Source organism: Girardinichthys multiradiatus, chromosome Y (genome assembly GCF_021462225.1).
Source record: "Girardinichthys multiradiatus isolate DD_20200921_A chromosome Y, DD_fGirMul_XY1, whole genome shotgun sequence".
NCBI classification, from domain to species: Eukaryota; Metazoa; Chordata; class Actinopteri; order Cyprinodontiformes; family Goodeidae; genus Girardinichthys; species Girardinichthys multiradiatus.
In genome coordinates, this window is record NC_061818.1 from 6,144,322 (window position 1) to 6,171,120 (window position 26,799).

Below are 26,799 nucleotides of genomic sequence, written 5' to 3' on the forward strand. Positions count from 1 at the left end.
TTACTGCTTCAGTCAAGCTGCTGTCGACTGCGGCCTGATCCTTGCATCAGTTTCTTGACATTCGCCGAGTCTGTGCAGGTTATTCGGTCTCAGTGCTCGGAGCGCTATATTGCGCGGCTCCGGTGCGGCTTTTGATTTGTTCTCTCCGGTGACGCGCTGCAACCAATCAGTGCAGTGCATATGTGCGCTTGTAGGCTGTGTGTGTATGTGTGTGTGTGTGTGTGTGTGTGTGTGTGTGTGTGTGTTTGTGTGTGTGTTGCGGACAGTGGCCTGTAATGAAGAAGAGGATCGAAGTCTTCTGCGCTGCTTCAGTCCGTTTTACAACGCCGAACGAAACAAACGTCAGTGTGTTAAAGTTAGATGGTTATTTTTTTACCAGCAGGAAGAGGTAGAAAGGATTGCTGGAAGCTCCTTTTCTGACCGTCTACTTCAGGTTGTTTGGATCGAATTTTTACTTGCATGACTCTGCTTGACTGGATTTAATGGCTTTTCAACGCAAAGGTTATTGAAGCCCTCAGCTGGGATGTAGCGGAAGACAGACCCGCTAAAAGCCACCGCTGTAACCCCCTTCTCCTCTAGGCTTCTTGGTTCCTGTCTTCGTTAAAAACATTTCGGCTGATAAAAGTCTGCTGACTATTTGAGCGTTGGTGGGCCGTTTTATGATGACTCCCGCCTGGAGGTAGCTTTGTTTCGCACCACATCACTGCCCCTGACATTAGCGATGACTATGAGCTCTTTATCGGACGCATTAGTCTCGGCTGACCCGTCAAAGTCGGCGTTTTTGGAGTTCGGCGGCCACGGCTACCCCGGACATCAGCAGCCGTCCTCGGGCCTGGCCCACAACCATTACCCGGTCCACGGTCTGCACGCCGTCGGGGGGCCCGCGCAGCACGACGGGCCTTTCTCGGCCGGAGCATCTTCGTACGGCCGCTCGCTGGGCTACTCGCCGTACCACGCTCCTGTGAGCGCGCACCATCCCGGTTACCTGTCCTACCAGCACGGGGGTCACAGCGGCGCGCTTGGCCATACGAGACTAGAAGACACTGGTAAGTTTTATAGCTATATAGCCTATGTGAATATATTTATGAACATTTAAATATAATTAAAAACTTACCGCATTAACCTATGTATGCAATAATGTAAAATAAATTATATCTATATCTATATAGCTATAGATATAGATATATTTATTCGTGTCTTAAAGCCTGCATTACTTTCAGCTAATGTGTCGATGCGATTTCATAGGTCTAAAAATGTGGCGGCTCCAGACAGACAGGCAGGACCACCATAAGATCAAAAATAATGACAGGATAATAATAATGAGAGGGGAAATTAACCCATAAAAGGCTAGAGAGTCTAGTCTGAATACCATGAAAACAAGCCGCAGTGGAGCCCAATAATTGGATCCACACCGTGGATTCCACACACAGGTCGGCCACAGCACCGTGTTTAGTGTGCTTTAGGGTGGACAGAAGCTCTCCACACCGGCCATGCGGTCTCCCACAGCGGGCCTCGTATACCTCAATCATCATTTAAGCCATCATCTTCTTCACGCTGTTCGGCATGGCCTGCTGTGTGCAGCGTTCATTGGATTTAAATTGAAAATGTCAGCATCTTGAAAACAAATTAATATTAGTTTTTTTATTATTATTATTAATTAAAGTTAGTCCATGTGCAGCTGGTATCTGACATGTTTATAGCTTACATAATAAGTAGGCCACAACCCCTCCAGCAAAATTCCGCTGAATAGACTTTAAAAGAGAAGATCAGAAAATCTGGTTGAACAATGAAAAGAAAAAAAGAGCTCTTCATAAAGACATCCATTGTTGTCTAGATGTGATTGAGACTTAGTTTGGGTTGATCAAATGGGCTCAACAAGCCTGATTTGCATTGACTTTATCTCAGATGTGAACCTATATGCTAAACATGTCTCCTGTCCTAAAGAAAGACAAGGACTGGTCAACCTAAAAGTCATGAATAGATGTCCATTCAGCATTTATAGGGAACGATTAGAAAATAATTCTGCATTTGATAATATTGTATTTTGTTAAATGGCTCAAGTCGAAATTTTAAAATAAAATGAAACACAACGTTTAAAAATTCACTTTTTGAGTGGCAAAACAGTATATTAGAGTAATCCCTTTACAGCAGACTGGAGAGGCTTTTTTTTATTTGAGCTAGTTGCAGTTAGAAAGGTACTAATTATAATAATAATAATAATACATGTGTTTAAACATTTAAATATATTGATTTAATTTATCATTTTCGGCATGGACTCATCTACAGATCTTACTTTGTCACTTTGAAAATTTTAAAGTAACTAGAAATCCAAGGATATCAGGAACAATTGTTGAGATGTTTTCAGGAGTAATAGAAATATTTACACCTGATTTGAAAGTATCAGAATTTAACAAGATTTTGTAAATTTGCAAGCCATTTTCGAGTAAGATCGCATGTCTGCCCCAAAATTATTTGAGGCTTTCCATAAAAGCTTCCTCCTAAAAGTCTTTCATGGATCTCTTTCTGACTAGTAACTTTAAAAGCATACAATAATCAGTGTAACACAAATTTGAATGGATGTTTTCTGTAAAAAAAAAAAAAAAGAAAAGAAAAGAATTATACACATATATACACAAATATAATACTACACGATGACATCTTTTTGGTGTGTGTATAGTGCCTGCATGGTCTGTTCAGTATTTTATTCTTGTGTTTTGCTCAAAGCACCAAGACAATGGACATCTTTAACATTTACTATTATTTGTGATCAGTCAGGTCTGTGGAATCCTGAACAAAATCTCTAAAAATATTAAAAAGTTTATAATCTAAATGATAATTATCTGCTTCTTCTAAACAAAAAGATTTGTTGAAGATTTTCCAAGCCCTCTCTTTGTTTCCCGGTATTCTGCAGGGTAGTTCTGCCCATTGGTGCACTGCCGTCTCTTCAGGTTCAAGGAGCTCAATTACTGAACCTGAACTCCTTTAGGGGCCTTGGCTCATCCACAGACGTTCTCTGTCGCTACTGCAGGCATACAGTTTATGTCATTACAAAAGTGAATGTGGGAAAACATATTCAGGGTGTAACTTTTTTAAGAGAAACAAAAAGAAAAGAAAATAATAATATAAAAGCCCTTTCAGTTGAGCTATATGTACATTGTGAATACTTGTAGAGCACAAAGATTTTAGGAAGATTTGCAGGACTCATCATACATAAACTGTCATAAAAATATCTATTTTAAACTATGTTACAATGATATATTATAGAGCAGCCTGGGTTTGAATCAACACTACTGTGCGACACAAAGAGAGGGTTAAAGTACTGTCTGGACCAACATTACAAGATAGCAAAGGATTTTTTCCCCCCTGTGGTCAGATCAAAATTATAAATATTATGGGTGCACCGATCAATCGATCAATCTGCTCTGATTTTGTTAATTTTGGGTGACCGATGATCGGCCAATAATTACAAGTAAAACTGATCTTATCTACCTCCACAAAGGTCTGCAAAAAAGACACTGTCCCCTTTTGCTCTGCCGTAAGAGAGGGCTGACTGACAGACCCGCCCACCAAGTCACGTGCGCAGTTAACAATAGTCACCCCACTGCTGCCAACTTAGCAACTTTGTCGCTATATTTATTTTCAAAAACTAACTAGCGACAAATCTAGTGACTTTCATGAGCAGTTAAAACAAGTTCAATGTTTTTTGTTTTTTTAAATAAGATTGGAACATTGTTGGTGTATTGTGATCTTATAACAGTGTGAATTATAAAAAAAAAAAGTCAGTGTCGGCCAAAATCTGAATCGGCATGTCAGTCTTTTTAAAGATCTGTGATCGGCCAGGAAACTGCAATCGGTGCACCTCTAATAAATACAGTTAAATGTCAGTAAGAATATGATGAGTAAGGTAGGATGTATGTTTATAAAATAAAGCAATATAGTGCGTGATTAGGCATGGGCTGGTTTAAGAACATCACAGAATAGAAATACCTTGGTTTCAGGGGATTACTGTATATCATGATCTAACTGAAAGCAACAATTATTCCTATTATGGATAAAATTATATACTAAATACTACAGTTGTGATAACATTATCTGTAATATATATCTTGTTCCTTTGAAAGTGATAAACAAAGAGAGTATAGAATCAAAACTTGCTAAATGTTTTAGTTTTTTTGAGTGCTTATTGCTAGAGGAATATACTTTTTTTCATTCTGCTCTTTATAGAGTAACACTTGCAGTCCGACAAGCTCTAGCTGTTTAATTAGGGAAAATATTAGCTGAGGTACAGCCTGCAGTTGGCTACTTAACAGTCACCCAGTCCGTAGCTTTCCAACTGCAATTTTTAAATCTGCATTACCCTAATAACAGTGATCGGTGGCAGTGATCTTTTAGTTCTCCCAGCATGACTCTGTTTTTCATGAGCAAAAAATATTCACACACAGTTGAATTCATCTTTACGTATGCAAGGGCTAAATGTAGTAGCCTTCTTCTAATCAGTTAACTGGAGGTTAGGAGGCGTTGCAGCGCAGCATTATTTAAAGTTTCATGTAGCTAGAGAAAACATGAGTTACTCTAGCACTTTTTCTCACACATCATTGAAAGGATTTTGAACTCTAGGAACAATATGCCAAAATAGGGGTTGTTGAAACCATAACTTTTTAAAGCCTTGATTTATCTTCAAAAACCAACTCATGCTTATCAATGTTTGATAAATAGAACAGATACTGGCAAAAATATAGAACAACAGAATGTTTTAAAGGGGAACATATTGAGTGTAAGAAGGTCCGACATCCTTCTGACACAAAGGTTTTAGATATTTTCATCAGCGAGTACATTTAAGACTTTGAATTTTAGTTGCAAAATTCGAGAATAAATTTTTAGGCAGGGAATATAGCAACAATATGTTAAACTAATGCCCATTAACATCTTCTAAATCACTTTGGACACTTTTGTGTGGGAGGTAAATGTTTGTTGGTTTAGTGTATTTTGAATATTGTTAGACCAATTTCAATTTAATAATTTTTTGTTTGGAGAATTAGAGAGCATATATTGAATTTCCTAACACTCCAAATGGTGAAATGTTCAGCTTTCTATGTTGCACCATTGTGTTTTAACTAACTTTCTTTGTGCATTCGCGTCATAAAACTGCTTGTTGCAAAACTAGTTGTAGTTCTCTTCTGAAGTGACCTATATCAAGCAAATTGTTCTCTTCCCTCTCTGGCTTTAGAACATGAAAAGCCCACAGCGGTGATAGAGAACGGGGAGGTGAGGCTGAATGGGAAGGGGAAGAAGATAAGAAAGCCTCGGACCATCTACTCCAGCTTGCAGCTCCAGGCGCTCAACCAGCGCTTCCAGCAGACGCAGTACCTCGCCTTGCCCGAGAGGGCCGACCTTGCAGCCAAACTAGGCCTTACACAGACCCAGGTAAACATCAAACACACAGGGATGAAGGTGCAAAACAAGTAAACTATTTGTGCCTATTTATATTAGCTATTTTATTGTTTTTCAAAGAAGCACAGGAAAGGAATATTAAACCTTCCAGTGACTTCCAACATAAAGAAGAAACGTTCTATTGTATAGAACAGCTGTGACGTGTGAGAAGATTCCCAGTCACCCATATAAGAAAAAATAAAAATACAAAAGTGAATTGAGCTCTCCTGTATGAGCCTAAATCAATCACACCTTTAATTGTTTCCTTTGTTCACAGTTGAAGCAAATCAAACGCCTAAACGGGCAGCGGTACATTCCTCCACAGGTTCTTCCACCTGGATATAGATACTGATAATTACTTACATTAATGTAAATGTTATGGGATGTTCCTATCCTAGCATAGACAAAGTTAGAACTTAGCACAAAGTCCATTTGTTTTATCAGTTATTTGTTTTAAAAAATGCTTTGCACTGAATCATTGAACTATGTTGACTTAGACTCCAGGTAACCTTGGATACATTTTTTATTAGATATTTTATATATGTTAGAACAATCGGTATGGAAAACTGTAATTTAATTTTTCTCCTAATATACATTTGTCATACAAACCTTTGTATTCAGGCATTACTGTCCTTTATGTTTGATTTTCTGCTATAGGCACGGACCAGTATGAGATAACCTTGAGAAAAAATAATACACTGATTTCATGGTATCACGGTGTTAACACACAAAACAGAAATGAATGAAATGATCCATTTACCTTTGTTTCAAACAGAAAAATAGCAGTTACTCCTACTGCTGGTAAAATACCATCACATATTGATTATTACAATTATAATTATGTTAAACATGTTTGTTTTGATTTTGATGCACTAATATGATCAAAAATATAGAATAAACAGCAGCTAACGTTTGTAGTAGTTTTGAAGTGATTTTTTGGCAGAAAAGTATACCTTTTAGTCATCCTGCTCTTTATGGCGTAACACTGGGAGTGGAAGAAGCCAGTAGTAGTTGACTTGGGTAGAGCCTGCACACGGCTGCCTAACAGTAGCTTGGCAGCTGTAGCTGTAGAACAGTCTTACCTTAATAAGAGTAATGAGTTTCCATGGTGTGACTCTTATTTTTGAACAGCCTTCTTTGTCCATAACGTTTTTAAACGTTAGTGTACCTTGATACTAGTAACTGACCTATGCATAATTTACCATCTCCGATTAGCACAAAAAAGTCTCGAGACATTTTAACCTTATTTTTACCAAAAGCAAAAATATATTAATATTTAAGGCTTTTAGTGTTGGCTTGGAAAAAGTTTACCCTAAATCATAGGGTCTTTGTAGCTTATTTTTTAAATTTCATAAAACATAATGATATTTTCTATTACCATTTTCTGATTATGGTCTTAAAAATAACACCTGCTGCTTATCAGCCTAGTATTTGTAAATATTTTTTTAAAACCTCATGGCCTAAAGTTTATGTAAATTAAATGGAGTTTTGACAAAAATTCAAAATGAAAGACTCACCTACACTGCCCGCTCCTTCCAATGACTCTTCTGTGCGTCTCCCTGCCATCCAATCAGCATCCTGTCCACATGACTCTTCATCCAAACACCTTCCGACGCCTCGCTTTTAAGGACCTTCAGCCATGTACATCCTCGCTTGTCAGCTGAGCTCATCCCACCTCCACCATCTTCCTTCCCATCTCCTCATGGTTTCCTCACTCCCTGGCCGCCAATTCTCATCATTAAAACTTTTCTAATTGCCATCCTTTTCCTTGTGAGTCTTTTGAGATTGAAATGTAGAGTAATCCCCCAACCTGATAAACTTGAGGCCATTTATGGTTAGCTTCTCCCGCTAAAACTAATTCCATATGGTCGAAAGTGGAGATTAAAGCTAATGTGAATGTAGTTAACCAGTAGCGATTGCTTAGATGGAACCACAATCACATTGAATTGTTAAAAAAGTAATAACTAAGCCGAAGATTGGTCCATAGTTTCTTAGTTGTATTTAAAAGCTAGATAAAGCTAATTTTTAAATGTTACTAAACCAACCTTAGCTACCTTAGTGGTGAGCTAAGTCTTGTTACATCTCTGACAGCTTGGTTTGTTTTTTATGCTGAATTCCTGTAAATGAAAAATAAACTTAGCAACGCACTTATAAACATACATTATAATATGCCAAACATAATTTGCCAATATGTTTAATGTGGGTCACTAGAGTGATTTTGAAGTGCTTTAGGTGATGGTATTTTAAAATGACAGCAACACCAATCCCATGTCACCTTCCACTTCCTTCCAATGGAAACTTTGTCCTCTAAAATGAAAGACTCTATGTTTTGGAGACTTTTTAAGTATCTGCTTCTTTAACATTCTTAACATCAATATGTTGCAAGAGACATTATGGGCTTTACTCAACCCTTTAAAGTGTACATTTATTAAAAAAAATTGTATTTTATTGGTAACATACAACAACAAAATATATTTAATGAAGCCAGTGACTATAATATTTTCTGATGTGTGTGTAGGCTAATAATTCTCTGTATACAGTTACAACAGATTACTTACACTGAGTCAGTAGAGGTGAAAAATCAGGTTCTAAGTTGACAGCAGGTGTAGCAACAATGAAACATTAACTAGGACTGTTTTGGAATATTTCAGCTGCTATATGATATGTGCATGAGTGTATGTTAATGTAATGAGTTCACATTGCATGCTGTGTCATCAGTTGAATGGTTCTAATCCCCAATGAATCAACTGCCACAGATCTGTTTACACTGGGAGTATGAGATGATCCATTTATTTGCCTGTGCCTGTTGTGGTAAGAATGTGCTTTAGAGGCAGCGGTTTGCTATATTGTACTACAGGTCACATACATGTTTACTGAGGAAGTAGTAGTAGATGTAGAAACTGGGCTGTAACTGACATTAGGTACATTTTGACAGGAATTCAACTGCCATGCTATTAAAAGTATTTATAAGGATTATGAAGAATTCAGGCCCAGTTTCTTTATAAATGTTTCTTAAATTGGCGACCAGGCTATTTTTATGGCATGTTTTTTACACCTTGGTATATGAAGGTATGATGTGTATTATCACTGAGGGATTATATTGTTTGTTGTGGTCTTTTACATGTTTGAGATAAAGTGCTTAACCAACTAAGCAGAAATTGTCAGATATGCTGTCTTGGTCACACATGCGCCAGCAAGACGTGCACCAACAATTTATCCTCTTTTGAACTCTGGTATGTCACCCATAATGTTGTGTGCATTTCAATATTTTGAGCAAAACTGTGCTCTTACCCTGCTAATTGAACTTTCACACTCTGCTCTTACTGGTGCAATGTGCAATCAATGAAGACTGGCTACCAGGCTGGTCCAATGTAGCCATGAAACCTCCCACACTAAAATGACAGGTGTTTCAGTTTCATTGTCCAACCCCTGTACCTGATGGTACTTTCGCCTGCCACAAAAATATCCACAATACAAATATAGCTTTTTATGTTTAGCTGTGATGGTGGTGGAGGCCAAGGCAGTATTTGTGCTAGTTTATTACCCTGGGTGGTTCCTGTTGAAATGAAAAAAGTTTTTCACAAACAATTTCAAAATGGTTATCTTGTGCTCAACAACAGGCTGTAGAAATCATCAGACAAACCAAATCTGTTTCCCTGTCACTTCCCCAACAACAACCTAGAATGAAGAGCTAGATGAATGATGGTAATCCAGAGGAAAATTTGGGAGAACCGAACTATTATATGAGAATTAGAGGTTTGTATGGGTACATCTTTGACAAAATAATGTTTCCCTTATGCAGAAGCATGTAAGATAGTTTGCTCAATTGAAAACCCTAATAGTAGCCTACTTTCTATCTGTTTTGATGTCTCTTTTCTAACAGAAGAAGAAAAACAGTTCAAGTCAGTTGTAAATTTTTACTTTTAAACCAAAGTAATAAAAGAAAAATCTGCTCTCACACTGTTTCGTATCTTGATTTGGAAACTTAAATATGAAGAATTTAAGCTCTTTGTGTTACATCTTATAACAGAAGACTGTGTTCGCTCGTGTTTCATCCTCTCCTTGTAAAGTGCATGCGTTAAGGAAAGTTGCACGTCAGAACTGAGTTAGCTGCTTTTGCCATGACATCACTGTCTCGTTTTTACACATATATGTAAAATTATTATCTGATCATCTGTGGTTAAAGGTTTGATGTTCTATACAGTATCTGTAAGTCCCTTCAAGTGCTCAAATAGATATTAACTCAATTTGCCAGAAAATGTGTCAAGTTAACCTGTCATGGCAAAGCCAGGGTTCACATAGACAAGGAAGAGACTTGCTTAGTACGGTCCAAACAGCAGTGCCTGAGTGTGAACTAGTTGTATGTCTCAAGAGACATAACTTTTACATTCCTCTGTATAAATATAGTACTAGATAGTACCAAGTTTATGATTTAAGTAGTTGTTGATGTCCAGTTAGATACAATCAGGTAAATCCTCCATTGAAAGACCAGGTTCACTGAGGAACTTTAAACTGTATCTTTCCTGCTGAATATTTTATAACTTTTGCTGAAAACACTCCCAAAATTTTCTAGTAAATTTTATGTGCCAAGTTATCCAGAAACTTGTGGTTGCTCTATACTTATTTTTTCCAGACAGCATGACCTGGTACGTGGACTACGACTACTGCAGACACCATCTGTTGTCCAGCTTGGTGGACACCAACCTGGTTGAGATTTGTAACCGGTGACACATTTCCAGGTGGAAGCTGCAGACAATAGAAGCAGCGAGTATGGCAACGAAAGCGAAGAACGTACCGTATCAACATTATTTATATGTTTGTAAAAACACAATGAACACGCATTGCATAACAATTTATTTCCGTTACACTCGCGGATGCTGAACATATACAAATGAAAACATTGGACATACCATTGTTCTTGCACGGAGTTGCCGTCTCCCTATAGTTCACGAATGCTCTTTTTTTGCATTAAAAGGAGCATTGCTCGCAGCTCAGCAGGACCCCCCCACCGGCATCGTGTAACGCCCACTGTTGTTGCTTGGTTCCCAAAACTGGTGGAAACACGTGTCGGTGCCCAACAAAACACCAATGTTCGAAGGCACGAGAACCAAGCGAGTCCAGAGTGAGAGTTCTTTCGTTGGAAAAATAATATCAGTCCGGTCTCCTTTCAAAAGACACTTTCTTGAGTTTTGTTGTGTTAATAACACCTTGGGGTGTGCTGCATGAAGACTCTGAGCAGCAGAGAGATATTTACAGTGCACAGTTGCAAATAGCTTTGAAGCTGACTGTTCTTATGGAACATCTGTCACTTCCATGATGATTTCATTTATGTAAGCACAAACCACAGACTGAATAAATATAAAGCGGAGTTTGTGTTTAGGGACTTATTGTGTAACTTTATTTTGAAATATTGCTTATATCCTGTGTTTCTTTGTTGCTTGTTTTTAATGTTTCTTTCTATAGATTGATCAAACTAAGATTTGAGGCCAATTTCTGTCCTCCAGATTTTGTAAATATTTCATTTCTTGACAAGTTTGAACTGATACTAATTTCTCATTAAGAACAATGTTAGAAGATTTTTTCTAACCCTCCTGCCATGAGCTGTAATTAATTATTCATTTTCTAACAGATAGGCGACATTGCCACTGTGAAATATAGCAGGAAACAAACATTAGCTATTATTTTAAAACAAATACAAAATACTCATACTCATTGTCTTCTGCTTTATCTGGGACCGGGTCACGGGGGGCAGTAGACTAATGCCCCTTTTCCCCTGGCTCGATTTGGCCAGCCCAGAACAGCTCCGCACGGCACTGCACGTTGTGTGTTGCATTTCCATAGACCCGCTTTTGCTCCGCTGAAGGGAACACCACCTGGAGGCGCAGCTTTAAAGCATCATGTGTCGTGCTGCATCAACGCGAATGAAATACCTAACCGCCAGTGTAAAGAAATAAAGACCGAAACGCATTACAAAAATAAGAAGTAACACGTCTATTGCCTGGAGATTAAATCTGCTGACTGCATTGACAATCAGCTTTAATGAGTAGGATTATGACATCAGTTTCATTATCATTATAAAAGATTTCACTTTCCCTTTAAGAGACTTGGAAAGATTTGAATTAGATCCCATTTTATTTCTTATAGTTGTTGCCTATATATTTATTCAGCTGCCGCTGAATATTGCAGTCTCCTATGATCGCCAGAAAAGCTTGCACCTCGTCGTTGCTCCAAGGGGTGACTTATCCAGATAACTATCCGGACTCCATCATATTTTTCTCTCACTCGATTGTCGCTTGAAAATTGCTGTCGTTTTTTTACGCTGGTCGACTCTTACGGCTGGCCGCGCCCACGGCCAATCAGCGAACAGCCATTTGTTCATGTCACGTACAGTACCGACTCGGCCTTGCTTAACCCTGCTAAGAAGGAGGTAACAAAAAAGTAGGTACCGGTACTGAAATAACAGTAATGGAAATGCTCGCAAAGCGAGCTGAGTGGAGCCGAGTCGGGCCAAATCGAGCCAGTGGAAAAGGGGCATTAGTAGAGACGCCCGGACTTCCATCTCCCCAGACACCTCCTCCAGGGGGTGCCCAAGGCATTGCCAGGCCAACCGGGAAACCTAGTCCCTCCAGCGTGTCCTGGGCCATCCCCTGGGCCTCCTCCCAGTGGTAATGCCTGAAACACCTCCCGGGGAGAACGTTCAGAAGGCATCTCAACTGACTCCTCTCGATGTGGAGGAGCAGCGGCTCTACTCCGAGCCCCTCCCGGATGGCCAAGCTCCTCACACTACTCTAAGGGAGTGCCCGGCCACCCTACGAAGGAAGCTCATTTCAGCAGCTTGTATCCGGGATTTACGGTCTTTCAGCCATGACCCAAAGTTCATGGCCATAGATGACCCAAAGTTCATGGCCATAGTTGAGGGTAGGAACATAGACCAACCAGTAAATTTGCTTTTTGGCTCAGCTCTCTCTTCACCACAACGGACCGGCACAACAGCCTCGTTAATGCGGCAGCTGCACCGATCCGTCTGTCAATCTCCTGCTCCATTCTCCCCTCACTTGTGAACAAGACCCCAAGATACCTGAACTCCCCCACTAGAGGCAGGAGCTCCCCTCCAACCTGAAGAGGGCAAGCCCCCCTTTTTCAGCCGAGAACCATGGTATCAGACTTGGAGGAGCTGATCCTCATCCCTGCTGCTTCAGACTTGGCTGCGAACTGCCCCAGTGCATGCTGTTGCCTGTACAGCAGAGCCGGGTCCCAACCTGGAGCCAGTCCTTGGATCAGGACTCGTCAGCAAGCGCCTGGTGGCTGGGTTACTTTTTGCGGGACCCGGCCGAGCCATGCCAAAACAAGAGATGCGAAGCCATCCCCCAGTGGGCCCACAACCTACAAGGGGAACCATGAGGGAGCGGTGCAAAGAGGATCGGGCAGCAGATGAAGAGGGAGACGTTGAAGACCTGAACTCCAGATGCAAATACAAAATAATGTCATATTAATATATATAAATATTTTTTGCAGCACTAAAGGCCTTTATTTTTTTCATTTTTCCGAAAGTAGGTAGACAGGAAAGAGGGCAAAGAGAGGGGGAGACATTTGGCAAAGGTCGCCAGGTCTTGAACCCGGGACAGCCGCATCGGGGACTATAGCCTCTGCACCACCAGCGCTGCACCTCGTATTAATATTTTAAACTGTCTTTAGCATTATGTATTAGCAATTGTGGAGGTAATTTCCTGATGTTCCACTACCGACCAAGCTCAAAAGAAAAAACATGAAAAACAAATGCATAGAGATTTAAAACGGTCAATTTTAATACCCCTAGTTCAAACTCTTTTCTTTACTGGTGCTCATGTGGTTAATCCATTAGACACTGATTAGCTTGTATTGAAACATGCAGTCAACTGTAACTAGCCCAGTCTGCATATGTTAATACTGCATGGAGCATTATGTACTGGGCGGTTCATTCTCTTCTCATACATCAGTACCCTGGGACCCAAACAGTGACACACCAATACTCACATATGAATCTACTTAAATACATTTAGCCCAAGAGGGCGCTTTCATACACGTATAAAGAAACACACACACTTGAAGATAGTGATCATACACCCCATCGCCATTCCGCCTCCTTGCCATTAGGCTGCCTGCCAGATACTGACCACTTTCAACTGAAAATCACAACTGTTCCCAGACGCTGCAGAGAAATGGCACGTAGTACAGTTCTGATGTTTTTTCTCCAAAATGTATCCATCTCTGACTGCCACACACACACGTATACACAAGCAAATTGGTTTAATGCTTGCAAGTAAATTCCTTTTGTGATGAAGACTGACGAATATTTGGAGTTTAGTGTGACACATCTATGTGAATCCAAGCTTCAAGGGACTTGTGATGCCTCTTAGCTACACTCCTCCATTAAAGTCATTGTCAGTAGTTAAGCCTTCCTGAAAGCTGTCAGTTCTATGTTACTGCTGGAATATGAGAACCAGTAATTATTGTAGAGATACTCTCACTTATGTTGTAGTCCCGAAACGTGCTGTTGATTGACTGCTGGCCCAATAAACTTTGTGCCACATGCCTATCTGTGTTCAACTGTTGACATTGATTAGTATCAGTATATAACTGCAATATTATTATTAATATGTAGTTAGATCAAACACATAATAAGCTGCATAAACAGGTCATGAACGACATATTTTGGAAATTACTTCAATGCACAAAATAAAAAGTTTTAATAATTTTCTAGATTAATTTTGAAAAGCAGATAAAAGAAAACGCCATGTGCTTAAATCATATTGGTTCTCTATTTTTATGGAGCAGTTTTATTTTATGTGTATACCATCATCCATATTGATTTCAAACAGACTGAAGTCAGCAGATCCTCTTCAAGAATAGAGATCATTATACTGTCTGTGATTTTGTGGCTATTTAGTTTAAATGCTGGGTATGGAAGTATTGTTCTGTTTTTGATTATTGAATAGAGGGATAATTTTTTCCACATATTTAAGTCAATTAAATAAGCCAGAGATGGGATTTTCCTTTATTTTATAGGATTAAATATCTGCTATAAAAGCAATTCAGACATCTTTATAAATACCCATAAACTCACACTGTAATAATACTGGGTATGGTGGAGAAAACAATTCTACTGCCAAAACAGTTGTCTACATTTTTCCTTTGTACTTTTCTCTTTTTCTCTTTACTGCTTGCCATGATATTGTCTGCAGTCAACACCAAAAACGTTTTGCTTACATATGGAATTAAAATCATTTGCCGACAAATATTTGAACTGTGTTATAATTGGCAATGTTTTTTTATCTTAAGAGGTAATTGTAATTTGATGCTTCATTGGCAGGCATCATGGGAAAATAACTTGTCCATTATGTCAACAACAGCATGAGTAAATAATCTTTAACCCCAGAGAAATGAATGAAGTGTTTGTCAGCTTAACCTTTGAAGATTATCTGAAAGTATTGTGCAGACATTCTGTTCTCTTCTATCATGAGCCATGCTTTTTTTTACTTTAATTAGAACCACCCTGCTTTTGACATTTTGGGACTGATCTTCAAATATCCCAAATAGGGCGTGCTAAATTACTTGTACAAAAGCAAAATTGCACATGCAATAAGTGGGCGTGTTGCATGTGATTTTCAAAGATTGATCGTATAATGGATAACAGGTGCAAAAAAGGTACAGACCGCCCTATTTAAATGAGGAAATTGAATGCACTGCAGGCTGCTGCTGCCCCCAGCGGTACAAGAGGATAAGTGAACAAAAGCTGTAGGGATTGTTGCGCTGCATTAGTGTAAATTATCCAGTTGCTGATTTTTTCCTTATGTTCTATTCTGCTCCTGCTTTTCTGGATTGCTACAGTTTGTAGTTGATGCACACTCGCTTTGACACAGAGCCCATCTCCTACCTAATTGGTGACATGGCTGGACATCCCCATGACTTTATACCTGCATATAATTGTTTGTACAGAAGAAAATTGCACCTTTGGGCAAGAATGAACCAGACTTGTGGAAGTCCACAATTCTCTTCCTCATAACTTGGCAGATTTATTTTGATATCTCCGTGATGGAAGCAGAGCGTTCGATGTGTTGCCTTTATTTAGCTCAAATCTTGTGAATTATCAGAAACTATCACGATTTGAAGCAGTGACATCTAAATTATGGCTTTCTCAAATTGTTTGAAAACAGAGGAATCTTAGTGTATGTCAACTTCTGAATTTTAGAAGAATGTACAAAAACGTATCCTAAAAAGATAATCTCTCTATTCTTGTATTTAGCAAATAGAAATAATATCTGTAATCCTAAATGATCTAAAACAAGTTCAGTGCGATGTAATGTCAGACAGTGAGATAAAAGGTTATGTCTTTTTATATGAAAGATAAAATGCATCGTTTTCTTTTAGATGGTCTGCACAGTTCTAGTTGGTAGCACTGATGCCTTGCAGCAAAAAGGTCCTGGGTTCGATTCCCATCCGGGGGTCTTTCTGCATGGAATTTGCATGTTCTCCTTGTGCATGTGTGGGTTCCCTTCAGGTACTCCGGCTTCCTCCCACAGTATAAAAACACAAAACCACAGACTATTAGGATAGGTCTCTCTAAATTGTCCTTAGGTGTGAATGTGTGTGTGCATGGTTGTTTGTCCTCTGTGTTGCCCTGTGATGGACTGGCGACCTGTCCAGGTTGTACCCTGACTCTCGCCGGTAAACCGCTGGAGATAGGCACCAGCTCCTCTGCGACCCTGTAGGGAAGTAAAGCAGGTATAGAGGATGGGTAGATACAGTTTCCTTCTTCATGCAGAATGTCAAAGCTGATATTCATGGTTCTCTCAATGAACTGTAGCTCCTCACAGCCGGCAACACTCATGCAGCCCCAAATCATGACACTCCCACCATCCTGCTTGACTGTAGGCAAGACACACTTGTCTTTGCACTCCTCACCTGGTTCCAGCCACGCACACTTAACACCATCTAAACCAAATAAGTTGATTTTGGTTGCCTTAGACCACATGACATGGTACCAGTAATCCATGTCCTTAGTCTGCTTGTCTTTAGCAAACTGTTTGCGATCTTTCTTGTGCATCGTCTTTAGAAAAGGCTTCCTTCTGGTACAACAACCATGTAGACCAATTTAATGCACCGTGCAGCATATGGTCTGACCACTGAGAGGCTGACCCCCACCCCTTTAACCTCTGCAGCAATGCTGGCAGCACTCATACGTTTATTATTTATAAGACAACCACTAGATATGACGCTGAGCACTCATCTTCCTTAGTTGACCATGGCAAGGCCTGTTCTGAATGGAACCTGTTCTGTTATCCTGTTCTGCAGCTCAGTTTCAGGGTGTTGGCAGTCTTCTTATAGACTAGCCCATCTTTATGTAGAGCAATTCTTATTTTCAGATCTTCAAAGAGCTTTTTGCAATGAGGTGTCATGTTGAAGTTCCAGTGATTAGTATGAGAGCAATAACACCAAATTTAACACCCTTGCTCCCCAATTCACACCTGAGACCTTGTAACAATAACGAGTCACATGACACTCGGGAAGTAAAATGGCCAATTGGGAACAATTAGGACATTTTCACATAGGGGTGTACTTTTTTTGTTGTCAGCAATTTAGACGTTAATTTCCGTGTATTGAATAATACCTATTTGATGGAGATTTTTGTGAGAAAAGTTTTTTTTTCTGATTTGATTCTATGCTGAAAATTTTATTTTGTTTCACTTTTGTCTCCTTTTAGATGTTAACTGCGTTATTAAAATGCACTGTTTTGTGAAAGATATGGTCAAAATACATTAACTGGAAAAGGAATGCTGAACATCATAAGGAGCATGGTACCCAATGTTTGATAGCATAACAAGATAAATAAACGGGTATTCTAATAGCCTAGATTTTAAACCCTTGTTCTCACCCTATTTCTTTTCCCCTGTTCTCCAGGTGAAAATATGGTTCCAAAACAAACGGTCCAAGTACAAAAAGATAATGAAGAATGGGCCTTGTGGACCTGAGGGAGATCACCTTGCCCCACCACCACAATCTTCCTCCTCTCCATGTTCTCTGTGGGACATCAGTATGGCTGCCAAAGGTGCGCCAGTGCACTCAGGAGGATACATGAACAATTTTGGACACTGGTATTCTGGACATCAGCAGGACACCATGCCAAGGACTCAGATGATGTGACTGACAAGATGATACAAGACCTCCTGGATCAGTTGTGGACATATACCAGCATGCTCAACTGCAAAGTACATGGAACAATTACATTGCTTACATGCTGAGCCACTTTGGAGGTAAAAATAGTTGAGTGGCACATTACGCTTGGTCCTAAAAAGACTAATTGTGCAACTTTTGCTAAACACTTAAAGGAGTTCAGGAACTCCTAAAGTTCGCCTTTATAGTTTTTGGCTGAAATAAACTTATGGACATGCAAGTTGTTTTTCCAGAAAACATGTAAAAATTTATTGTTTTTAAGGGCTTTACCAATTTTTTTAATGAACTCTAATAGTTCAGTGAACCTGCTTGTTTGCGGATGTGAACGGTTTGAAGAACTGAACAAATAAAAAAGTACATGGGCAGCTGATGTTTAAGTTCATTTTGTGTGCATGTATTTAAAAATTCAAAATGAAATCTATTAACATCTAAGTGTACTTGTTTCTGATTTCTGATTTGCCTTCTGATGCAGGATTCTAGTGGCACTTCTTGTTTAATGGTAAGTATCAAGATGGAAAATAGTAGGACACAAATTGTTTTGTTTTTATTCTGCATGGAATTCAACTTCTGACATTGTTCAAGTAGTCTGCTTTTCTTGATTTTTATCAGATACTCCAAAGCATGATATCTCTTATGTTTTCAGTCATAAATAAAATTCTTGATCTGTTAACTGGAAGTTGTTCTACAGCTTTCAAACAGAATCTATGCTTTGCTATCTAAGAAAAAAATGAGCTCCTGTAGTGTGAACTAACTTCGTATTATGACCTTCCCTCTAGACACGGTTTGCCCTGCTAGACTCAGCTGGGTCAGGGGATTTTATGATTTAGACTTAGTTCAGTCAGAACTGTCATTCTAAAGATGAGAATTTGTTTTCTTAAAAGAATATGTTTTATTTAAATTATTGTGCTACCATGCAATTTATAACACAATCCGCTGCGGCTGCATTGGACAGTCCGAGATAAAACAAATGATTTTGAAGGTCAACCATTTTATTTCCTTTGCATTGAAATAATCCATAATTAGTCATAAGTTTTAATAATGAATGATACCTTGTGTTGCCCTGCGATGGACTGGCAACGTGTCCAGGGTGTACCCCACCTCCTGCCCATAGACTGCTGGAGATAGCCACCAGTTTCCCTGCGACCCACTATGGAAGGAACAGTATAGAAAATGACTGACTGACTGACTGACCTTGTGTTAACATCCTAAATGTAGCTGTCAAGCTGTTTTTATCCTGTGAAGTGATCACATGTAGAAAATGCCTCGAATGCACAAACTGGCCAGCAGACAATTGGTTTCAGGTAAAAAAGGAAATAGTTTTGAGGGTTTCGCCATAAAATGGGAAAGGCTCAATGTAATTGGTTAATTAAGTCCTTGCTTATTGGCTGAAAGAGCACATAACACTTTTACATAAAAATTTGCTCCTGTGTTGCTGCCCCTCCCTTACACTGGTCTGCTTTACCTGAGACTGAACCTCAGAACAAACCCTTCATCCAAGCAAGAAACCAGACCTACACGAGTTACCAGAACCTGGCCAGTCCTTGGAGCTATGGAGATAAATGTTTTTTTGTTTGCTTTGCATCATATGCTTTGCTAAGTTCATTTGACATGTTTGTGTGAATTTGCTGCTAGGAATGTAGTTTTAAAAATAATGATACATTTTATTATAGGCGCCTTCCTTGACACTCAAGGTCACCTTACATCATAAAACATAAAAACAGGTAGTGAGGAGTGAGTTCCAGAGCTGGGGAGCAGAGCAACTGAATGCTCTGCTCCACATGGTAACAAGACGGGCAGATGGAACAGTAAGATGAATAGAGTAAGAAAATCTGAGGGTGCAGGCGGGTGTAGCAATGTAAGAGAGGTCAGAAAATTGGGAGCGGAAGCTTGTGGACAGTATTAAAGGTAAGGAGGAGTATTTTATAGTTTGGGAGCCAATGAAGCTGCAGTAGAATAGGTGTGATGGGATTATTGAAGGGCTCCATGTGATGATACGGGCGGCTGAGTTTTAGACCAGTTATTTATGAAGGGTTTTATGTGGAAGGCCGAAAAGAAGAGAATTACAATAACCTAAACAGGAAGTGACCAGATTATGAGTGAGATAGTGAGAGAAGGGTCAAGACAATTGATATTACGAAAATGGAAATAGGCACACCGAGTGATATTATTGACATGGGAAGCGAAGGAAAGTGTGCTGTCAAGGATGACACCCAGACTCTTGACCTGAGGGGAAGGAAAAAACGAAGGAGTTATCAATAGAAATAGAAAAGCTGTGAAGTTTGTTTAATGTAGATTTTGTGCTTATTATGAGAAGTTCTGTTTTATTGGAATTTAATTTAAGGAGGTTTGCGGTGAACCAGGATTTATTTCAAGGAGGCATTCTGTAAAGGAAGAAGTTGGGAGTATGGAGTTGGGTTTGGTGGAGAGGTAGAGATCGGTGTCATCCGCATAATAGTAAATTGAATACGATATCTGCACAAAATCTGATCGAGGGGAAGAAGGTAAATAATGAACAACGGTGGCGCGAGGATGGAGCCCTGGGGGACACCTGAGTTGACGCAGCCGGGATTGGAATTGAATGATTTAAACTGAATGAACTGAGTGTGGCCTAAAAGGAATGAATAAAACCAGTTAAGTATAAAACCAGTATTTGTGATTCCAAGACAGGAAAGTCTGTCGAGCAGGATGGTGTTAGAGATTGTATCAAAGGTCGCTGCTACTGTTTCTTCCAAAAAGTTCGAAAATGAATGAAATATTTGAAATTGGATGAAAATTATTGGGTTAAGGTTATTGGGGTCTGAACCAGGTTTCTTGCGTGCTGGGGTTACAAAAGCTGTTTTGAGGGTGGAAGGAACACCAGTAATAAGGGAAGAATCTATAAAGTATGTGAGACGAGACAGTGAGGAGAGGGTAGATTTGACAAGGACAATAAGAATAGGGTCTAACTGCCAAGTTGAAGATTTGGAGTTTTGAATGAGTTTGGATACTTCATTAACTGAGGTTGAGTTAAATACTGAAAGTGAATGGCTGGGAACAAATAAAATTGGAGCAGATGTAATTGAAGCAGAAGTAGGTTTAAGCTGTTGGTGGATACATTCTATTTCAGAGGAGAAAAAGTATACCAGAGTGTTACAGAAATCAAAGGAATACAAGTTGGAAGGAAGTGAATCCAGAAGTTTTGTAATATTTGTAAGTATGTAAAAGAGGGCCTTAGAGTTAACCCCTTTTTAACTGATTATACCAGAACAATATATGGATTTGGATGCAGGAATGCAGTCTTTGTGATGAAGGATATGATTTGAATACATGTCTTTGTGCTCAGTGAGACCAGTTTTCCTATAAAGTATTTCAGGTTGACGTCCATTTGCTTTCAATTGTCTGAAAGTGGGAGTGAACCAAGGTGCAGTATGAGTAAATGAAACAGATCTGGTTTTGACTGCAGCACAATATATTAAAAAGGTTATGAAGGGAGTTGTTGTAGTGTAAGAGCAATTCATTTGGAGTATAGAAAACCTGCCAACACTGGGAAGGATATTGATACAAGAAGATAACTTGAACAAGCTGATATCCTTAATTGTACACAAAGTTATATTGCAGGGGGGATTCGATTTAGAGAGTGAATGGTTAACTGTAGCTGTGTTTCCATTACAAATGTGCACAAAACTTTGTCAATATTCTGCCAATGTCGGAAAAAATACCATTTCACAATTGCAGTGTTTCCATTAATTAATAAGAAATACGATTAAAATCAGATGTGAATACGTTTGTTCACGCGATAACTCATTAGAAAACATTGTGGTGACAGATGTAAACACTTACATGAGATACATCATATTTCAACCACGGTACTAGTGCTCATCATCAGCCATGAGAGGAGACGTCGGCATCTTATTGAGGCGTTGGAACGACAAGCCCCTCATACTTGGGAGCGGCTACGTATGCGCCATGTTTGGGGAATTGTAGTCGCTGATTTTACAGAAGAGTAAATTAATAGTACCAGTAATACCAGTAGTACCATCCGGTTGTTGATCACGTGACTCGTGATGCGAAAAAAGTGTTTCCATTGCAGCTTTGTGAAATACACCAATTTCAACACAGCCAAAAAACCACCTCATCCTAGCGCCAAAACTTTTTATCAAAAAACGGGAGTTTTTTCAAAATTGCCGTGTTTCCATTAAGCAATTTTGTTTTCGTAATTACAATTTGCGCAATTTGATAGTCAATGGAAACACAGCTACTGAACAATAAAAACCTATGCTCTGGAAGAGGAAGAGAATCTGCTTTGCAGCCAACAGGTGCAAGACTTGAGCAGCAGATAAAGTCCAAAATACAGGTCCTTCTCAAAATATTAGCATATTGTGATAAAGTTCATTATTTTCCATAATGTAATGATGAAAATTTAACATTCATATATTTTAGATTCATTGCACACTAACTGAAATATTTCAGGTCTTTTATTGTCTTAATACGGATGATTTTGGCATACAGCTCATGAAAACCCAAAATTCCTATCTCACAAAATTAGCATATTATTAAAAGGGTCTCTAAACGAGCTATGAACCTAATCATCTGAATCAACGAGTTAACTCTAAACACCTGCAAAAGATTCCTGAGGCCTTTAAAACTCCCAGCCTAGTTCATCACTCAAAACCCCAATCATGGGTAAGACTGCTGACCTGACTGCTGTCCAGAAGGCCACTATTGACACCCTCAAGCAAGAGGGTAAGACACACAAAGAAATTTCTGAACGAATAGGCTGTTCCCAGAGTGCTGTATCAAGGCACCTCAGTGGGAAGTCTGTGGGAAGGAAAAAGTGTGGCAGAAAACGCTGCACAACGAGAAGAGGTGACCGGACCCTGAGGAAGATTGTGGAGAAGGGCCAATTTCAGACCTTGGGGGACCTGCGGAAGCAGTGGACTGAGTCTGGAGTAGAAACATCCAGAGCCACCGTGCACAGGCGTGTGCAGGAAATGGGCTACAGGTGCCGCATTCCCCAGACCTGGGCTACAGAGAAGCAGCACTGGACTGTTGCTCAGTGGTCCAAATTACTTTTTTTGGATGAAAGCAAATTCTGCATGTCATTCAGAAATCAAGGTGCCAGAGTCTGGAGGAAGACTGGGGAGAAGGAAATGCCAAAATGCCAGAAGTCCAGTGTCAAGTACCCACAGTCAGTGATGGTGTGCCGTATCAGCTGCTGGTGTTGGTCCACTGTGTTTTATCAAGGGCAGGGTCAATGCAGCTAGCTATCAGGAGATTTTGGAGCACTTCATGCTTCCATCTGCTGAAAAGCTTTATGGAGATGAAGATTTCATTTTTCAGCATGACCTGGTACCAGCTCACAGTGCCAAAACCACTGGTAAATGGTTTACTGACCATGGTATCACTGTGCTCAATTGGCTTGCCAACTCTCCTGACCTGAACCCCATAGAGAATCTGTGGGATATTGTGAAGAGAACGTTGAGAGACTCAAGACCCAACACTCTGGATGAGCTAAAGGCCGCTATCGAAGCATCCTGGGCCTCCATAAGACCTCAGCAGTGCCACAGGCTGATTGCCTCCATGCCACGCCGCATTGAAGCAGTCATTTCTGCCAAAGGATTCCCGACCAAGTATTGAGTGCATAACTGTGCATGATTATTTGAAGGTTGACGTTTTTTGTATTAAAAACACTTTTCTTTTATTGGTCGGATGAAATATGCTAATTTTGTGAGATAGGAATTTTGGGTTTTCATGAGCTGTATGCCAAAATCATCCGTATTAAGACAATGAAAGATCTGAAATATTTCAGTTAGTGTGCAATGAATCTAAAATATATGAATGTTAAATTTTCATCATTACATTGTTGAAAATAATGAACTTTATCACAATATGCTAATTTTTTGAGAAGGACCTGTATGTGCTTTAAATGTGTGGGAAAATTCATATACTGCTGTGGTCTAAAGCTGTCTAAACAGGATTTGAAGTCTTTGGCCAGAATATTATTCCTTCCAAGTGTATGTCACAGTCCTGAAAAGTAATGAGCAGCTAGACATCCCAGAAGCCCGTGCCAGGAGAGGTCAGCCCTGCCTGTCTTTTAGGAGAGATGGCGGGGCCCTTCTTCTGACTGCAAATGCAAGCTGGAGAGATGAAGAACATCTTCAACTTTTGGTTGTGGCTCAGTGGAAGAGTAGTTGTCTTACAATCTGAAAGTTGTGGGTTCGATTCTTCCTCCTGCTACATGTCGATGTGCCCCTCGGCAAGGCACTTAACCTCAAGTTGTGTTTGTGTATAAATGTGTGCACGTCTGGACATAATTTATCTTTTATAGTTAGACACACTAACGATCAGTATTAAATTCAGACATGAGAAACATATTGCTCCTTAGTGTAAGCTCTGTTTGTAATCTAGTGGCCAGGGGCAATTTTGTCTGAAAGTCATAAATCAGAAGACGGAGGTCACGTCTTTTTGCCCTGGCAAACATCTGGAAATGCGAAAAGACTTGTCAGACATTGCCAATGATTTTTTAAAATGACCATGTCAATTAAAGGTAATTTAGGATACAGCTTGTTAAATAAAGCTCTCCTTCTGACACCCTAATTATCTTTAATTGTCTGTCAAGGGAATATCTTCCTGCCATAGGTCTCGAAGGAGAAGCCTTGGAAGCTGTGGACTCCATCAATCTGGATTACTGAGAGCTAATCCTTTTACTGCTAACTGGTTTGTTGAATTATTGGTACACAGACTGATGAATTTTGCTGCTTGTGGTTTTGTTTAATCAGGAAATAGTTTATCAATTTTTTATTTATTTATGATGAAATCATTAAGATTTATTGTTTTACTCCTGCATATTTAAGTGATGTAGAAAAATTCTGCATTTCAGGTGGCTAAACAAACATACTGTAAGGTGAACAATTTAAAGTTATATAAACAAGAAAGGTTACAGTCAGATGGTGTGTGGTTATGTTGGGTTAATTGGAGACTACATTGCCATTAGATATGTGTTCTTGTGAATCTGGTGGCTTCTCCAAGTAAGCAAAAAATAGGACATAATTTGGTATTTAAATAGAATAATGATCTAAAACATAGAGACATATCAATACAGATGTGGTTCACCGAACAGAAAACCAGCCCTCTGTCAGGGCCACTTCAGTCCCCAGATTTAAATCTTACAGAAAACCCGAATGAACAGGAAGCAGCTGAAGGGAAGAGACTAATAAACTTAGTTTCCATGTGAGATTATGCTACAGCGATAAATGATCAAATACTTTATTTCAAGGTTTTTACATCTTTACCAGAGGTGCCAACAAGTGTAGAAAATTGATGGAGGATTTTGATTAATCAAACCAACCACCATTGACACTGATCATAGGTGTAGAAACCCTAAATGTTCTTGTTATGGGTTATTAACTTATCAACCATATCAGAGCAGCTGTGTATTTGTTGAATGCATGATTCAAATACTGGCATCAGACTTGGAATTTTAAGTCAAGTTACCAAGGCAATCAGGGCAGGTTTCATAACTAACCAACTTTCTCTTTCGTAGTTTCAGCTGAAGATCCAGATCCTTAACTGTTTTTCATAAAAAATCTATTCCAGTCATCTTCAGTCTAATGTAGATCAGAGTTTTCCATGATGAGGTGTTGTAGAGTGAGTTCACCTAGAAGACATTTCAAAACATTTATTTTTCATGTAAAAGTTTCCTCAATTTCTTAATTTCCTTAAAGATTTTTTATAAACAGTCATGGGAAACATGGACCTTCTGACAGGCAATAAGTCTCTGTTTTACTTATGTTGTAGGTTTTCAGAAGATAATCGGGAACCAACAATTAGGGTAGCTTGAGTTATAAAGTTGTGCTAATAAGTTTACATGCCCTCGCAGAAGCTTAGATTTTTATTGGCTGTTTTCAGAGACTATAACTAACGATACTAAACCTGTTGATAATAGTGGTTGGAAAGAGCCATTAATCACCAAACAACAGTTTGCTCTTTTCAGTGACAACAGAAACCTTTCAAATTACCCTGATCAAAAGTTTACATAACCTGGAAGTTTTGACCTGAGAACAAAAACAAAAGTTGATATACATGAAAAGGAAAGACCCAGACCCCTGCATGTTTCATCCAGTGCTACACGGATGTTGCTGCATTCTGACAGAAAGGAAAACAATTATCAAAGGCTTTGAGACGGAATATATTTGAGCTTTATAAAACAGGAAAGAGATATAAAAAGGAATTGGGAATGCCAACCAGCAGCATTCAAACTCTAATTAAGAAGTGTAAAATGAGGGATTCTGTTATAACAAAGCTATGGTCAGGTAGACCTACAACAAATTCTGTCAGGATGCATAAGACAAATCCACAGAAATATTAGTTAACATACAGGGCTTTCTCAAAATATTGATATAGCCGTTTCTAGATGCACAATAAGGTGGCACTCAAAGAAAAATAGGCTGCATGTTCGAGTCACCAAAAAAAGAGCATTACTGAATGAAACAAAACCTGAAAATCTCTGTGACAAAGTTATTCGGAGGTCTAACACTAACATTGAAATTTATGGCTGTTCATTATATTTGGAGATGAGAATACAAGGCCTAGGATGAAAAGTGCACTATTCCTCTTCTGAAACATGGATGGAAACACTGATGTTTTGGGCATTTGTGAGCTATAAAAGCCCAGGAATCTTGGTCAGAACTGATGGCAAGATGAACGCAGCAAGTCATAAGACGATATCAGAGAAAAATCTTGACGAAATAAAAGGCCAAGGCAATCTGTCATAGGCTAAAGCAGTAAAACAGGAAGGTTCTGGAAGGGCCGTCACCCTCTCGTAACCTCAGTATCATCGAGCCATTTTAGGGAGATCTCAGATGTGTAGTTCATGCAAGACAACCCAAGAATTTACATGAACTAAAGCTTTTTGCCAAGAAGAAGGAGGAACTCTGCCATCTGAGAAAACAAAGTGCCTCAACCACTACTTCCACAAAAGACTTCAAGCTTTCATGTTAAAAGGGAGATACACAGTATTAAAAGCTCTGTTAAGTAAACTTTTGATCAGGATTAATGTGGTTGGCCCGGTGGTTAGAGAGCAGGGCATTTGCATCCCGGAGAGTACCCTGTTTGAATCCCACAGCCTGCCACTCTGGGTCCCTGAGCAAGACCCTTAGCCCCTGAATGCTCCCCGGGCGC

General features: G+C 39.4%; 1 protein-coding gene across 1 annotated transcript; it reads left to right on the forward strand.

Moving 5' to 3' along the window:
- Positions 1-270: 270 nt before the first annotated feature.
- On the forward strand, positions 271-18,005 carry LOC124864574 (homeobox protein Dlx4a-like). Its single transcript, XM_047359410.1, has 3 exons — positions 271-1,046; positions 5,228-5,424; positions 17,368-18,005. Exons 1-3 carry the CDS (start codon positions 722-724, stop codon positions 17,608-17,610), a joined length of 765 nt encoding a protein of 254 aa, XP_047215366.1. The 5' UTR covers positions 271-721; the 3' UTR covers positions 17,611-18,005.
- The last annotated feature ends 8,794 nt before the right edge of the window (positions 18,006-26,799 follow it).